The sequence below is a fragment of the Peromyscus californicus genome, unplaced genomic scaffold (genome assembly GCF_007827085.1).
Source record: "Peromyscus californicus insignis strain IS unplaced genomic scaffold, ASM782708v3 Scaffold_10__1_contigs__length_136768540, whole genome shotgun sequence".
Lineage (NCBI taxonomy): Eukaryota > Metazoa > Chordata > Mammalia > Rodentia > Cricetidae > Peromyscus > Peromyscus californicus.
In genome coordinates, this window is record NW_026294391.1 from 105,848,884 (window position 1) to 105,865,891 (window position 17,008).

At 36.5% G+C, this 17,008-nt stretch overlaps 1 protein-coding gene across 5 annotated transcripts in view; it reads right to left on the bottom strand.

The window, feature by feature from the left end:
• Tenm1 (teneurin transmembrane protein 1) overlaps nucleotides 1-17,008 on the bottom strand; it is an 820,708-nt gene that overhangs the window by 118,102 nt on the left and 685,598 nt on the right. For all 5 annotated transcript variants that reach the window (XM_052738708.1, XM_052738728.1, XM_052738717.1 and 2 more), the window contains one exon: nucleotides 5,299-5,442. In XM_052738708.1, coding sequence (XP_052594668.1) covers nucleotides 5,299-5,442 — 144 coding nt within the window. The remainder of the gene's footprint in view (nucleotides 1-5,298; nucleotides 5,443-17,008) is intronic.

Sequence of the window (17,008 nt, forward strand, 5' to 3'; positions counted from 1 at the left end):
GCTCATTATACTTCCTGTATCTCCCACCAAACTCTTCCCTTCCTCTTTTGTTTAAACCCATCCCATGAGTCTTGTCACTGTTATGCAGTTACCTAAACTGTAAATCTGGTCATTGTGATGCCTCTTCATTTTATTTCATTCTTTAAGCCTAAGTAATTACTAATTCTCATTGAAAATGCCTCCTTAAATGTAGTGAATTTTTTCCCCTGCTCCTACTCTTACTGTCTTAGTTCACTTTTCTTGGTGTACTCATCTCCAAACCATTGTCCACATCTCTGCTGCAGAGATTATTAAAACCTTACAATATGTACATATCCACTATAGAATAAAGAGTGCGTTTGTTACTGATAAGGCATCCAGATTACTTGTTGGTTTGGCCTTCCTATATTTCTTCTGATTTCTCTCTTATTACACTTTTGTTTGTATTCTAATATTTGGTCATGACAAAAAATTAGAGCGATTTTCATACTCTTTCCTTCTGCTATGATTTTGTATGGGTTATTGCCTCTATCCTGAATACTCTCTTCGTTTTGTCTGTTTGAGGGAACTAACTTCAGAGCTCAGCTCATGTCTTCCCTAATACTCCATCCAGGCAGAAGTAGTCACGCTCTTCGGCATGTGCCCATTTCCCATAGCTCTATTGTAACACTTACCCCACATTGTGTGACACAGTTTTCCTCACTTTTCTGGCTTCCCCATTGTAACCTGAATGAACTCTTTGAAGGCATATCTTCTGTCTTACTCCTTTCTGTATTTTTAGTGCCAATCCCCATGGCCAAGTCTTTATAAGTGCTCAGTAAATGCTGAAAATAGGCTTTGAGTCTCTTGTAGTTTCCTAGTCCAAATCTCAATGATTTTGCAAACCTGCCGTGCCTGGGCAGAAAATCCAAGCAACAAGCACTGCTGTGCTAAATGGCACGAGTCAGGCCAGAATGAGCCAGGGCAGGTAAAACATCCGTGTTGTGAGAAGGCATGCCAATGTGTCAGACCGAAGTAACTGACAGCATATGAATGAATACAGTTATTTTGTCTGCCCTTCTTTTTCCTCCCTTGTTTCTTGCTATCTATCTCCTCACACTATCTGTTACTCTCCCTAAATGCTTCCTGAAATGTCTTCCTCAGTTCTCTTCCAACTTTCAGCTCTACAAAAGAAACTATTGATCATTCTGAGATAGGAACATTGCTGGTAAAAATAAATAACAACATAAAATATGCATGCCAAGGCACCAATATATACTTATAAACGGCCTTCCAGGAACTAGAAATTCCATCCATCATATGGTTTTTGGATTTCAAATTTAAGTATTTTTTTATGTTCCCCCTCAGAGTGATTCCAGACGGCTTTTCAACACATGATTTGCAAGAGTAGCTATAAGTTTACACTCCAACAAATTGATCTTTTATTACAAGACTATGAGATAACTTTAGGGTCACTACTTACTTATTATACTGTTGACAACTATATTAGCCCATAAGGACATTTCTTATGATTTAGAATAACTAACTCAATATGACTAATAAGCCTGAATTTCATTTCCCTCTCAAAACATTTAATTTAAGTGTGATCAATACTGCAATTTTAATGAAATGGGAAGAAGTGGAGGAAACTGGAGTGACAGTTATACAACATCTTTGAAAAGAAATCGCCTGATGTCTGTTCATCAGACATCAGAAAACACCAAATATCTGACCGATGAGAGTATGATACATTCTTTAGTAATTGAGGAAACCACTGTTTAGCATGTCAGTACTTCAGCAATTCACGATAGGGTATACTATTCAAAAATCTTTCCAATTATTGGCTTGGAAATACCAGATTTGCTATTAACATCTATTTTCACAGGTAGATCTCCATTTTTTATATCAATATAATGGTATAGTTAACAACTGCCCTCAAAATGACATGTTATTACCAGGTTTCTGGCAATTTAAAAACTAAAGATGGCTATTCTAACCCATTCTTCTAAGCCTGCAATTCCACAACTCCCCTTTTCGATTAGAAAGCCCAGTACTCCATCAAAAAAGAAGAATGATTAAAGGAAATAAAACATAAGGCAATGTACTTTCTGATTACATCTCTACAATTGATGTCTTGCTTTCATGCAAGGTACTAAAGTGCCCATGTACTGAAATTACCATTTCTGTTAAAAGCTGAAGCAATCAGAACACAAATGGGCAAACCCCTTTTGTATTGCCCTGGAAAAATAGATCATTCTGAAGGGTGTTTTTGTTGTTTCAAGAATCTGTTTAACCTTCTATTACACAGAACCAGGCCATACCATCTAGCAACAATGATTTAACACCAATTCTTCTGCAAGAGGTTGCTCTGAAAATATTTTGTTTATGTTTCTGGAAATCTTGATCAATTACTGCTGCTTCTTTGCCAGTTTATTCTGCTGCACAGTGCATTTTGAAACAGGACAACAGACACTATTTATATGAAGGCCAACTTCTTGCTAAGGATTAGGTGTCTTGTTTATACTCAACAATAGGATACCAGAAACCCATGTTTCCCTTTTCTCTGCTACAGTGAGAGCCAAGTTTGCACTGTAATAAAGTAAGCACATTTTAAAACATACTATTCCTACCTTTCTGCTACCTTGCTCAAAAGTTCTTCTTAAGCTTATAAACAAGTTCAAAATAAAATTCCCCCTGGAAGCCAGTGGGTGGTGCTTTATGCTGATTTCAAAGAAGAAACCATTTTTCAGACTTATGACCAACAAGGGACACAATACATATTTCTCTTACTACTTGACTGAGAGGGTATAAACACAAAGTGGAAGATATGCCAGCATGATCAATGGCAGTTTACATCTTCTCCCAGTAAAACCATTTGTCGACAAACTACTGGCCTATCTGGGACTCTAAGGAAATTTGCTTTTTCAGATAGATAACAATGTACAATTAGTACCCTGGACTGTTCTAATACTGTTTAACCATTAGTTCCTAGGAAACACTAGAGGATATTAGAAAGATTAATCTCTGTAATGAATAAGAATTTTAAAGAATGAAAAGAATGAATATGCACTCTATAATCATCAAAGGGTGTATTTGGAGGAAACAATGCTGAAAAACACGCATTTCTAGTGTTTTTATCACAGTGATAATAGAAACTGTGTATGTACATCAGGATGAATATTTAGAAACATTTTTCCACAACCTATGGTTAATTGTCAGGTAAATATAGTGATGATACCTGAAATGACAAATGGTCTGAATACCGTGCCTATTGGAAACTACCCACTGCATAATGATTTGGGAGCTAGAGTAAAACTGAGAACAGAATGGCAGTAGACATCCAATCTAATTATAGATGTCTTTTTAACCAGTGAGAGAAAATTGCAGGAAGATAGATTCTTGTTTCTAATCTACTATCTGTCTCAGATCAAAAAGGCTGGGTGCCTAAAGAGTTAGGCTTTTTCTTGAGAGAAGTGGAATGGAGGAATTCAGAAAGACATTGTTCCTGCCTTAATCAGTCAGAAAAGACCATCTGACCTGAGGGGGAAGAGCATTGCTTTCTAAATTGGTGTTCCCAACCCTGCTCCCTTACATTTATCATTCTTTCTTCTAAAACTGTCTTTGTGGGTGGGATTTTGACCTCAGAAACACTTTAAGACAGGCATTTGCATTCAAGGTCAAACTGAAAGGCACTGGTAGAGCTGGCTTCAGATCTATTTCCTGGCAAGTAGGACCAGTTCTTGGTGAGAAACACAATACCTTCACAAATGAGATGCTAAATGTGCAAATGCCCCTTGTGGGGTGAGAAGCTATCCAAAATAGTAAGGTTTCCTTCTCAGAATAAAATGATGAGAAAGGTAGAAACAGAAAGCAGATTTAGTGAGGTTTCAGGTAATGCAAGAGATATTTTTGTTGTGATAAAATATCCCAAATGTGGGTTTTGGTGATCACAGGACAAGTACAAATTTACTAAGCATCATTTAAGTGTGCACTTCAAATGGGTAAGTTTTATGGTGTATAAATTATACTTCAATAAAGCAGTTCAAAATTCTCAGAAGTAACTTCATACCTAATTACCTAAAAAGTAATTATGGGTGAATTAGAGATGTAAGGAATGTGTGGTTCCCAGAGCCAGCTTTCTGAATAGCTCCTCTCTGTTTCAAAGTCTGTGTGAAGCAAATGATAAGAAGATACAAGACCGGGAGCACACAGCTGGGGGCTGGTTCCATTGAGGTCATTTCCCAGTTGGTGCTTAATGTCAATGACAGGCGTTTGAAAGAGACAATCCATATACGCCAATAAAAGTGAGTGGAAAAGTAACGGCTGCTTTAAATGTCAAACTCTTTCAAATCAAAACAACAACAACAGCAAAAAACTCTAATAATTTAATAAGTGGCATTTGCCCTTTCGTTTTTGTGTTTGAAAACTGTGGCTCTCCTTTTGACAACTGAAAAAAAAGTTGACATTTTATGTCTGTGCTTGACGCTTTACTGTTAAAACAAACAAACAATTTGAAATGGAACTTAGCATCTTCCTTCAAGAGGAAGGGGGAGGTACGTTGGTGACATACAGCAATGGATTTGTTCCCCTCTGTCTCATAATGGGGCTAGGAGAGGGTTTGCTATTCCATTGGTAGAGCAAATCTGGTTATCTTTGCTTATCAAAATTTCTGCGCGGCTGTTTTTCACTACGTGTACGAATGAAATAAGATCATGGGCAGAATTACAAAATGGAGCTCTTGGTTTCACAAAATAACTCAGATTTATTCCATAAATGTAGGGTGGATAGAAAGGTGGCTGAAATAACGACACCTTCATTTTGTTTTCTGAAAATGCACCCTGAAGTATATGAACCAGTCCAGGTTCTTAGAAACGGCCTCTTTTGACAAAAGCAATACTGTTTTTGTGGTGAAAAGTTACAAGTAGAAGATGTTTGCAGAAAATCAGGATGAAAATTCTAAGGACCAGTTTCTAAGCTGGATGCAAAAGTAAGTGGAGGAGTTGGAATGAAGCTGTCATGGCCAGAGTAGAACAATCAGCATGAACTCAAGGGATACATGTGATCCTTTCTCATGATTGATTTTCTTATTGACTCAAGGATTCAACAACAAACTAAAAGGAAGTGATAACAGTTAGTGAGAGTGTTCTGATTCTGAAATGCTACAACAAATTCAGCATCAAATTATAGTACCCATATGCAGATGTATTAACTTGGACATCTCTAAGTGTTATCCTTGTAGGTGATTGTTCTCTCACACTTGACAAAATTTTCAACAACAAATGTATACTAAACAGTATTAGGAAACTGGTATTAATACAACTTTTTTTAAAAGTAGCTCACCACTTTGAGGATTAAAAATATGATGTTTATTCAAGGACCAGCCTCCTAGGTTAGATGCATCCATCTCAAAGCCCTGTAAAACGACTGTCCTTTGTTCCCAGAGAATAAAGTCAGGGCACATCTCATATTCATATCCCACAGACACTGCAAAAAAAAGAGTTAATAGCATATTAGATAATTGTAAAGTATTTACTCCATGTTCACACTGGTTGATAATTATGTGATTATTGTATTTGATATTGATTTCTGATTTGGGGTGAAATTTAATAGCAAATGCCTTTCATCTGGCATAGTCTAGAACTGTACTAAGAATAGTATTGGTTACTCCAAAATGACCAATCAGTGAATACTGGGTACATTTGTTAAGCATTAAGTGAATGGAAGCTGTTGTAGATAGGTAACATATACACATGAACATTCAACTTCATTCTGGGCTTTCTGACTAGATTCTGCTCTGTAAACCTGAAGAGAGATGCTCTCTTAGAATTAAGTGCACACACAGTGTAGTTCCTCTCAGTGCTTTTATGGGAGAAGTACAGGATAAAGCTGGTTTCTCACTTCCCTAGAGTATAAAATGCATCCAGGAAACGGACTTTGGAGTACCAAACCACTTGTGTAACACTTACATACGTATGAAACTAATAAAATTGGTTTAGTCAATTCGTATGTTCTCTGTACCAATAGCCTTTACTTTACTGTGAGGTCTGAGTTTGCTTAGAGTGCTGTAACTGTAAATTATACTTTGTGTATACTATGCTTTTGTTTCTGCGTATAGAGTACCAATGGGACATCACCCAAGAATTTGGCTTCAACTCCTATGAAGCACAGATGTTGTGCATTAAACGTAGAACTCTAGTATGCCTCTAAAATGGGAAGTGCAGAATGTGGTATCTTGGATGTCTCTGTCCTACTGAAATATGTATAGCCCAAACATACCAAGTCATAGTCATTTTCTCAGTTGGTGAACCTGCTTACCTGTCAGAACCCCAGATTTCTGTCTTATGAATTTCAAAATGCTTTCTATCTTCAAAATGTTCTAAGCCTGAGAGAACTGGCTCATTACACTGCACATCCCAAAGGTGCTCTTGCCTCTCTGGCAGCTTAAAATAGACCCAGTTGGTCTGTCTTCTGATACTGCTTTCTAGTACCAGTCTCTACCAGATCTTTAGATGTCCTTGGAGAGCTCAGTTCCTCCTTTGCTGTTCGTTTATGAACTGGTAAAGAAAACAGGTGCTTAAGCAATGTCAACATAATGGGTCAAAAATGAAAAATGAAAACAAACTAGTTTGGGTTACTGGCATTATTATATGATCAGAAAAATAATTAAACTGATTTGTTTGTTATGTGTATGTAAAAGTCCATATGCAGGTAAGGCAAAATATTCCTAAGATTATGAGTATACTCCTTTCTCTAGTTTTATAAATGTATGGCTAATTTGAAGTTGAAAGTTACATTTCTTCTGGACCCTCAAGCCAATAATGCTTAGGAGTAAGAAATCACAATAGTTCTCACTGGGTGTAGCTTATGATTAGAAGGGCCATACAGTTGACATTAAGTTTGCTGTTATTGTTTTGAAATCCTTAGTAGTTTTAGGGAAGGAGTGTGTATTTTCATTTTTGTTTCATTGGGCCTTACAAATTATGTAACCAGTTCAGATGTCACTACAGTTCTATCAGCTATCAGCTGGTGAAGACTCACGGGAACTTTTTTTTTTTTGTATGGATACATGTTTGTGTATGTTTGCATGTGTGTGGAGTCTAGAGGTTGACATCCAGTGTGCCTTTATCAGTAGCTCTCTACCTTATTGTTTTTAAATTTTAAATTTTAAACACTAGTTTGTTTGTTTGTTTGTGTGTACATGTACCTGTTCCAGATGTGCATGTGGATGTTAGAGGACAACATATGTGAGTCAGCTCTCTCTTTCCGTCATGTGGTTTCCAATCCTCTAACTCAGATCATCAGGCTTGCCTATAAAGTACCATTACCAGCTGAGCCATCTTGCTGGTCCTACCCTTATTTTTGATGATGGGAGCAGTCTATTGGTGAACTAGAGCTCGTCAGTTCAGCAAGATTGGCTGACTAGATAACCCAGGGATCCTCTTATTCATGCCTTCTCAGTTCTGGGATTACAAATGCATGCCAGCACAACTGGCTTTTCCATGGGTTTGGGGGACTGAAGTCAGGCCTCCTTGCCCTTTATCTATGAGCCATCTCCCCATTTCTGCAAACTCATTTTTAATTTTAGTCTCTACTAAGCAACATTATCAAGAGAGATCAGTGGACAAGGACAATTACCAGTCATAAAATGAAAGCAATCTCGAAATGGAAATTATTAGAGGCTTCTCTGCCTAATGCTGTTCTCTGTGAAGATGAGAGTGAATATGATCTCTCAGCTAAAAGAAATCTCAAAGGTAATCCCTGTCACACTCATGTCATTAATCAATGCAGTCTACAATCTTCCTGATATCTCATCATAGCTGTTCTACTGGCTAAAATCACTCAAAACAGTTGATTTTAGGCCAAGAGAGGAAAAACTTTGACTTTCAGATCTGCCATTAAGTAAATTTTGTGTCTCAGGCAAATTCTTCTTCATCTCCAAGTTGGGAGAAAGGCAGTAAAATTGGTCCTTCTTCTGCTATTATGGGTTATGAAGTATTTACTTGTGACTCTTGTGAACAATGTCATGGATAGTCTTCCTAGAAAAGTGAAAATATACACAAAATTTTGTGTACCAACCTAGGAGATTTGTTTTCTTACTATCCAAATAATACTTCTGGATTGAAGACACATGTATTAAATAATTATTTTTTACTTCCCCTTTACCATGAATTCTATATGATTCTATATTACACTCCTTTTACATGGTGTTTGGTAAGTTCAAGTTTAGGATTAAACCAACAAGCCAAATAGTGCAATGCATCTCATGTTGGAAAGATCAGGTGGTTAGAAAACACATTAAAGAACATATTGGTGTGTAGAATGACATGATTTCTGCTTCTTTTGCCAGTGTTTAAAGTCTTGATTAATAAATAATCACAACAACAGTAATTACCGGTTCCTTTAAAGCCATCATCTCATTCCCCATAGTATGCCTGGCAATTATGGGATCTGCCTTCTGTACATTGGAAGCCTGGTAAGCTCCTGTAGAATCCTTTTTCCGGAAGGTGATTGTGTAGTTTTGCAAATAAGTAGTGTGCCTTGGTGACCTCTGATGATGGTGTGGAGCCTGCTTTTTCCCTCTTAGTAACAGTTAAAGATCATCCAAACTCGGCAGCAGGAAATGCTTACATAAAGCATCAATTAAATAGTTCTCAATGCAATGTTAATGAGACACACATACTCTTTTCACCTCCTTCTATCTGCTCTGTGAATTGCTCTCCAGTCCGCAACAAAAAAGTGCATTGGCTGCAAACCCCACAATTATATTACTTTTTTCTCCCCAGTCACAGCAAATAGCAACAAGGCAACTACTTAATAAGTTCCCTCTAATTTTTATTAGATTTACTTTCTCCTGAGAAAGCTCTATGAGCTAATAAAGTTATAATTTATACTTAAGACTTGTCCAAAATTCCAACTGACTTTAATGAGAATGGCTGTGGGTTGGTGTATTTTTGTGTGCAACTCCTTGCTCAGAGTAACAAGGCAAGGTTTCTTTCTGACAGCAGCCCACTTTAGCTTAATCCTGGAACTTAGAATTGGCTTCTGAGAAGGAAAAGTTTCTCTCCATGATGCTGAACTGCTCTCCAAATGCAAGGGGACTGGCAAATGTAATAGCAGCCCAATCTTCAACTTCTTCTCATGGAAGCAGACTGCAACGCACTAAAGCCCTAGTGTTTTGTATAATTAAATACAGCAAAAGGAGGGTTATATTGGATCCGGTGCTAAAAATGCTAAGCCTTGACACAACATTCTGCTCAATACCATGACAGCTGCCATGCTAAGTAAGCAGAGTGGACCATGACCAGTTTCTGGCCGGTTCCCTACAGCATTTGATCATTAACACAGCATTGTATAAGTCACAGATTCAGCCTGTGGCACTCTGGAGTAGAGCTAGGAAAACTAGTATAATAAGAAAGCAAACAATAATTCAACAGTATTGCAGACTGTAGAAGTGGTTTAGACTGGCAGTGAGCAGGGATAGGTAGGCAAAGGGTCATGGGCTGTACTTCACAGGGGCTGGCACAGTGCCTCATGATGGTGTAAATATATTGGAAAGGCAATTGGGAAAGAGTCAATATGGAAGAATATGTTCTTTGAGTCATGCGGCATACACCTTTGTGACAACCTTAACTCCACCTAGAGTTCCGTCTTTCTGTATTTTTTTTTGTTTCAGAATCTATGCAGAGATAATAAGTGAATATTTGTTAAGCACGAGTCACTACTTTTTGCAGAGGGCTGTGTCTTCTGATCACAGGTGAATATCTCTGACTTCATTGTTAGTCTTCCTGCAAATCTTACACTGGCATATTAAGAAGACTGAATGCAAAAGACTAGCTTGTTCTCTCTGAGGGTTTTGAAAAGAAACCCCTCTTAATGTTTATTTTACTTATGTGGGAAGCATTATTTTTACCACATGTGGACTATAAGAAGGCTAAGGAGCCACACTGTCCCTGACATCCAGTTTAATGACTATACCATTCATCTATAATGACTAGAATAAGGGATTGACATTAAGTAGCCAAGGTAAAGATACAATGTAACAAAGCTGCTGTGTAAAATATGACAAGATTAAGCAGATGATTTTCAATAGCTTCAGGCCAAGGCTTCAGAGTTCATAATGCTTGCATTTATGAAAGTAATATATAATTAAAAGTGGTCTGATAGTCAGTGGAAAAATTTGTGTTACTTCATGAACTCAGCATGCACCTAGAAATAATTCGAAGACATTTAAAGAATAACTAAGAAAATGAATTTTTTTTCTTCAAAAGAAGACATTCAATAGAACAATAAATATTTTCCATTAAATCTATATTAATGCAAAAACAGAAAATGACAGAAAACAAAATACCTGAAGAACCAAATGAAGGCCAAAACGACAGATCAAAACTATGTTGATAATGTTATCTATTGTAAACAGTTGAGTGCTCTTAAAGTTGTAACTTTTCCTATTCTTGAGTAATTTATCAGAGGTTCCTTGATTTGAAATTCTGCCTGATTGCCTGAAATGCTTTGTTTATCTATAATTCCCACTTTATTAGGACTGTCTACATCAGGTGGTGGGTTTTGTATTGAGTGCCTTTTCAGCATTTGTGGAAATAGTCATATCACTTTCAACTTTAATCTATGATAGTGAGTTATAGCAATAGATTCTCCAATGTTGAACCACCACTGTGGTCCTAAATTAAATCCAACCTGTTCATGATACATTATCCTCTTTGCCAGTCACTGGATTTGACTTGAACAGCACTAATACTTTACTTAGTATATGTACCCTAAACATTCACAAAAAAGGGTTATGCAAGATAATATTAAGAGATATGTAGTTGGACAGTTAGAAAAAAGGCATCTAGGACTGTGAATAGCTATTCAAATGTTTCATATTAGTCTGTGTACTGAAATCCAATGTTGTAAGACTGTTTTCTGGGTGATTTGTTCAAGTCTAGTTGCATAAAGACCAGAAAGATGTTCTGGGATCATATACAAATTTCTGAGTGCCTTTGTGTGCCTTTGTACTTCTCTTACTGTGGAGCCATATCATTCCACTACACAGGCAAGGCTAAGGGGTCACTTTTGACTTTATTCATTTGTTTGTTCAGTCATTCAACAAATATGTAATATTTATTGAGTACCCCTGTTGACAGGAACTGTATGGGGCACTTGGGATATGAGGATGAATAAAACAGAATAAAACAGAATTCCTCCTGGCTCAGCTTATATTCTAGTGAAAGGAAAAATATGAAAGAAAAATTAACAGCACACTCACACACATATATACGTTTTGGTAAAGGTTACAAAGAAGAAAATGTGTAACATTAGGAATGATTCTAACAAGGGAATTTATGTTGGATGGGAAAGACAAAGAGAAGAGGTTTACCTAACGAGGCTTCCCTCACTTGTGGGGAAGACCTTTTACTGGATGCCTGAGACCGTGGATAGTATTAAACCTCTATGCTGATATTTTTGTCTATGTGCCCTGCAGCATTGTCACACAGTAGTCAGAGTTAATCTATCCTTCCATGTTTCATGCTGTGGTGTCTCCTTCGCACAACTATTCTTGTGCTTTGGAGTCATTAAGTAAATTAAGTGTTAACTGAACACAAGCACTCCAATAGCCTGGCAGTTGATTTGATAACTGACACTACTATGGGACATTAATAGGCCATTAGTATATATACTATGGATATGCTGGACAAAGAGATAATTCTTTCCTTGCTTTTTAAATTATTATTGCTATGTGCTCATGCCCCCCTCCCGTGTGTGTGTGTGTGTGTGTGTGTGTGTGTGTGTGTGTGTGTGTGTGTGTGCGCGCGCACACGCGTGCGCACGTGCCATATTGAACACAGGGAGGTTAGAGGACAACTTTGTGGAGTCATCTCTTTCCTTTTCCCTCTGCATGGGTTCTAAGGTTGGAACTCGGGTCATCAGACTTGCATGTCAAGTAGTTTACTTAGCTGAGCCATCTCACTGGCCTGAAATTATTCTTGTCTCGGCAAGATGGAATGGTGAGAGATATCATTATGCTGCTCAGAATGGCATGCAGCCTAAAACTGCACGGAGTATTTATTTCTAGAAAATTTCATTTAACATTTTCAGACTTCAGTTCACTGAGTAACTGAAACCAAGAAAAGTGAAACCACAGAGAAGAGGAGAAGGACTACTGTATAGAATCACCTTGACTAACAATGGGCTTGTGTTTGCAAGCTGAAAATATTTGGAGTAAAAATGCACTTAATACACTTAACCTTCTGTACATCAGAACTTAGCAAGACAGCTCTCTGTATAAGATCAGTTATTTACTCTTGTAATTCACTGACTGACTGGGAACTACAGCTTTCTGCTGCTTCCCAACAACACCATAGAATGTAGTACTGCACATCACTAGCCAGGGAAAACATCAAAATTCAAAGTATAGCTCTTACTAAATCCACATTGCTTTTATGCTACTGCAAGATCATGAAATAGAAAAATTGTAAGTTAACCTCTCACGAGCTAGGGGCGAACTGTCTGCATAGGGAAAACCATTTTAGGCAGAAAGAGTAACGTGTTGAATACTTTGATACTTGGCATTTATATGAAATTTAAAGAAGGTCAGATTGGTTGGAGTCACTTTCTCTCCAATGCATCAAAAATAAAGAACCTCAATTATTCTCAATCTCATCTAGGAAAAAGTAAAACAAAAGATTGCTATCCTTTATTATCATTTAGACAGTTTTGTTTGGGTAGGAGTTTCAAGAGAGAGCCTCACCTTGGAAATGGGCTTTTAAAAATGTGCTTGAGTAAAAAGGATGTAATGTTGCAAAGAAAAGAAATGTCCTTTTACTCTCAAAAGCACCTAGTTTTGATTGATAAATTATATTCTCACCCAATCTTGAAGAACTATTATTGTAATATCTTGGGATGAGTTGGTAGAAAGGAGTGGAAGGCAAGAATAGTTGTAAAGGCTGACTTGATCCATAAGTTGTATGTTTTGATAAATCATGATATTTTTGTCTATAGATTCTATCATCTTACAAATGGTTTTCAAACTTTTATTCCTGAATGCCACATGAAAGAGCTTGTTGATTGTGATCCACCATATATATATATATATATATATATATATATATATATATATATATATATATATATATATATATACATATGGTAACACACACACACACACACATACACACACACACACACAAACTGAAATAAAGTGTGCCTCTGAAATATTCTCTTATAGCATCATATTTTGATACTTTATGTCACTTTTGTCCTATTATTAGCAACTAAATCATATTCTATTATTCCAAAAATGCTGCTAGACTCATGAAATGAGTTTTACAATCTAACTATGAGTTTGACCAGACTGAAATGGACACAGAGTACTTGCTTACCAGAGTATTAGGTCATTTAAAAGCCTCAGGAAGTCCTAGGCTCTCTTACTTTAGAGATTCCATATCATTTTAAAATGAACACAACTGCTATCCCACACTAAACATTCCATATTTAAATTGGAAAACTGAGAAGCATCTGAGAGCTGACATAATACTTGGCTTTGCAGACACTTACTTAACATTCATTTGTGGTGATTTTTCTGGTTTTTTTTTCATCCTTTGCTTTAAAGTTGCAAGCATGTAATTGTTCCTTAAGAAATTGAAAGCCTAGGCACTGTGCCTATAAAGTTGACAGTCTAATACAGTTCTGCTCTCAGTTAACAATTATGAATTCATCAGTGGAAAGAAATGATGAAAGATTATTATCTCTGCTAGCTTTCCTGACAGAAAGCCACTGGGGCATAGAATTGGGTGCTTGTTAAGGTGGGGTGTTCCCTCATTGGGTCAAGAGTGACAGCAGAAAAAGACACACAGGGTTAGGAGATCTGAAATGGAATTCCTGCTCTATACAGGCTTTTAGGCTCTTTTTGAACCTCAGTTTTTTCCTCTGGATATTGGAGGTCTTATTAATTGTGCCATGCCTACCAAGCAGGAGTGCTATATAGATTAAAATGAAATAATGTACGTGAAAGTACCTTGCAAATTGTAAAGCACTCCCCATTTATTATTAAAATATTCAGTGGGTACTGTTCTTGTGGCTGCCCAGCTTGCTTAGGTTTTACTGAAAGAAAATTTATGAACACTAAAGCATCATTCTCAGGAATGTTTTGTGTGCACAAAGCAGCCATAGCTTAGCACCTATTACTATTAATGTTCCCCTGTTTCTCTCTAACACAATTTAGACAGACTCCTATGCATTCGGAACCTTTAGGAAGTCTAGTTCTTGCAGAAACACCACTCTTTCTTGCCAAACTACTGTACTAAATAATTTTGCAATCATTGTTGCCAATAACCTTGAAGAAAAATAGGATTGTTTATAGCAGTGCTACTAAAGGCGGATGGCTGATTTCCTGAACTTCCAGGACTCTAAACCGCTGCAATTTAATTTAATTAAAATGAAGACCAGGCAGAATGCATTATTATACACTGATAATATATGCAGACACAGGCGGACATAGGGAATTATTTTGAAAAAATTCACATAATGGATGCAGATCAGAGGCCCTGAACAAGCCAGTTCATCAAATTAAATACACCGTCTCTAGAATTTTAACGGCATCATGAGCTTAACAATAGTGATTTTTTTTATATTGTTTTGCAAGCCATAGAGTTGGGAAGGAAACTAACTAAATAAAATACAATGATTCCCAGACATTATACTTTATTTAGCCAGGGAATGAAGCACTAAGGCCAAATCATTTCAAATGCTCACATGGAGTTTTCAGCAGGGCAGTCTTGTCCATGAATCAGACAACAAATTCTTTAAGCTGGATGAACTACTGATTGCAGCTTTTGTAGTGAACCTTAGGGTGAGTTTTACTCTTCTTCTGCTTGATCAATAAAGTACTTGGATTAATAAATCTTATCAGTTGTCACCAACACTTCTTTTAGTAAGGAGTCCAAATAACCCCTATTGGTAATGTATTCACTCTTGTGTTATACCAGTTGTAAAGTCTCTTTCATTGCAGAAAATGATGGGATAGCCTAGGATTTGAAACACCTCCTCCGTTTCCATTATGGTTGTCTTTCAACACTTCAGTCTTCTGTCGTGACATTCTGGTACTTAGATATCACACCAATTCCCCACAGCTTAGTTACATGGGAAGCAAGTTTGCCACATTTCAAACTAAGCAGCATTTCAACTTAGATATTCTCCATCACTTCAAATTCAGCTTATTTAAATTTGGATTCCTCTTAGTCCATCATCCTGAAATAGGTGGGCCAGAGATTGACAGTTAATTGGTATGAGAAGGAACAAGAGTTAAGTCCTTCTTGACCATAGTCTTAATCAAAATCCTTGCTATAAGTAGAACATTAAGAATGATGGCTAAGGCTTATATCAATTTCTAATTGCTGCTGTGAAAAAGTGTTACACAATGAAATAATTCAAATAAAATAAATTTGTCATCTTACAGTAGAAACAGTCATGAGTCTCAAATGGTTCTCAATGAACAAAATCCAAGGTATTAGCAGAACTAAGCTAACATCCATAGACTTTAAGGGTACATCCCATATTTATGTTTGCCAGCTAGCTACGAGAGGCCACTCATATTCCTTGTTTTGTGGTTTCCATGCCCCTTCTTCAAAATTGGCACTGTTTATCTGTCTCTCAGTGTCATTATTACATAATTGTGTCTTTCTATAACTCTAATCTTTCCCTCTGTATCTCTCTTACACTGTCAAGGCCTTTCTGATACTATGGAGTCTATACAAAGTAGGGCAATCTCTAATCACATATTCAAAACTAATCAGCAAACTAAAATTTGTTTGTAACCTTAATTGTCTTTTGTTATGCAGGATAACATTCTTAGAGGTGACAGGTGGCCATTTTAGAGATGGGTGGTTATTTTTATGTTACCAAACAGCTACATTAAGAGTTTTGAATTTAAAAGCAATCTGAGCAATGTCATATATAACACCATTGTTACTATTTGGTAGAAAACTTTGTCTATTTCCATTCAGCAGTATACTAATTATAAAATACTGCCATACTTGCAAGTAAATGTTTGTGCAGAGTATGTTCTAGATATGAACATATCATCCAAATAATCATACATTTAGTACCAATGCCTCCATACATTTATCACTTGAATTTTTTAGTGTGATTTTAGGGGTTCACAATCCTTCTTCAGAGTAGTTGATTCCCCATTTTCATTATACCACTTATTTAGGTGTTTTACCATTATTAGAAAATTATCTTAGTTTCTATGATGGAAGGATAATTTACTTGTTCTAGGGATAAGGCTACCCCCATTGTTTGTCCAATGCAGAGTGGTCAGCCCTGAAACCATATACACACAAACAAAAAAATTGACTTAGGAAATTGTATTTATATGTATTGTTTGATTGCACAGTAGTAATTAAAGAAAAAGAGGCTATTAACTTGAGTGTGGGGGGCACGGGAGGGGTTTGAGAGTGGGTAGCTAGGAGGGGCTAGAGGGAGGAAAGAGAGAAGTGAAAGTGATCTAATTATATTTTATTTAAACATATTAAAATTATTTTAAGGAAAAGAAAACACAAATAACAGGTTAGTATAAGTCATGAACATATTTAAGTTATAGATAAATGCTAATGTATACTATAGATGAGATCTATAAATATAAGACAAACTAGGGTTTTCCTTTAATAAAGATTGATGTTTTCTTTTTACTTATTTACTAACCTTTTTCTAAACCAAATACTTTTAAAATGTGTTAAAAATGTGGTGAACACTAAAAATAAACAATCGATTGTTTTCCTTCTCAAGCTAAGAAAAAGGAGATGGAGATAAAGAATATGTAGTAAATAAAGTCTCTTTAGCCACCAGTCCCTTAAATCATGGCTAACAGGGACATTCCCTACAAGGCAAATAATCCATATTTTAGCTTAGGTACTATTTGTACAATTATTTTAGCCTTTTCTTTGGGAGCTTTGCCAGTTTTCTTGCTCCACTCTAAAATTTTCCCTTAAGTGTATAAAGAACCATTGTCTAACCTTATACTTTGGATATTTCTAAGGCATTTCATTACCTATTG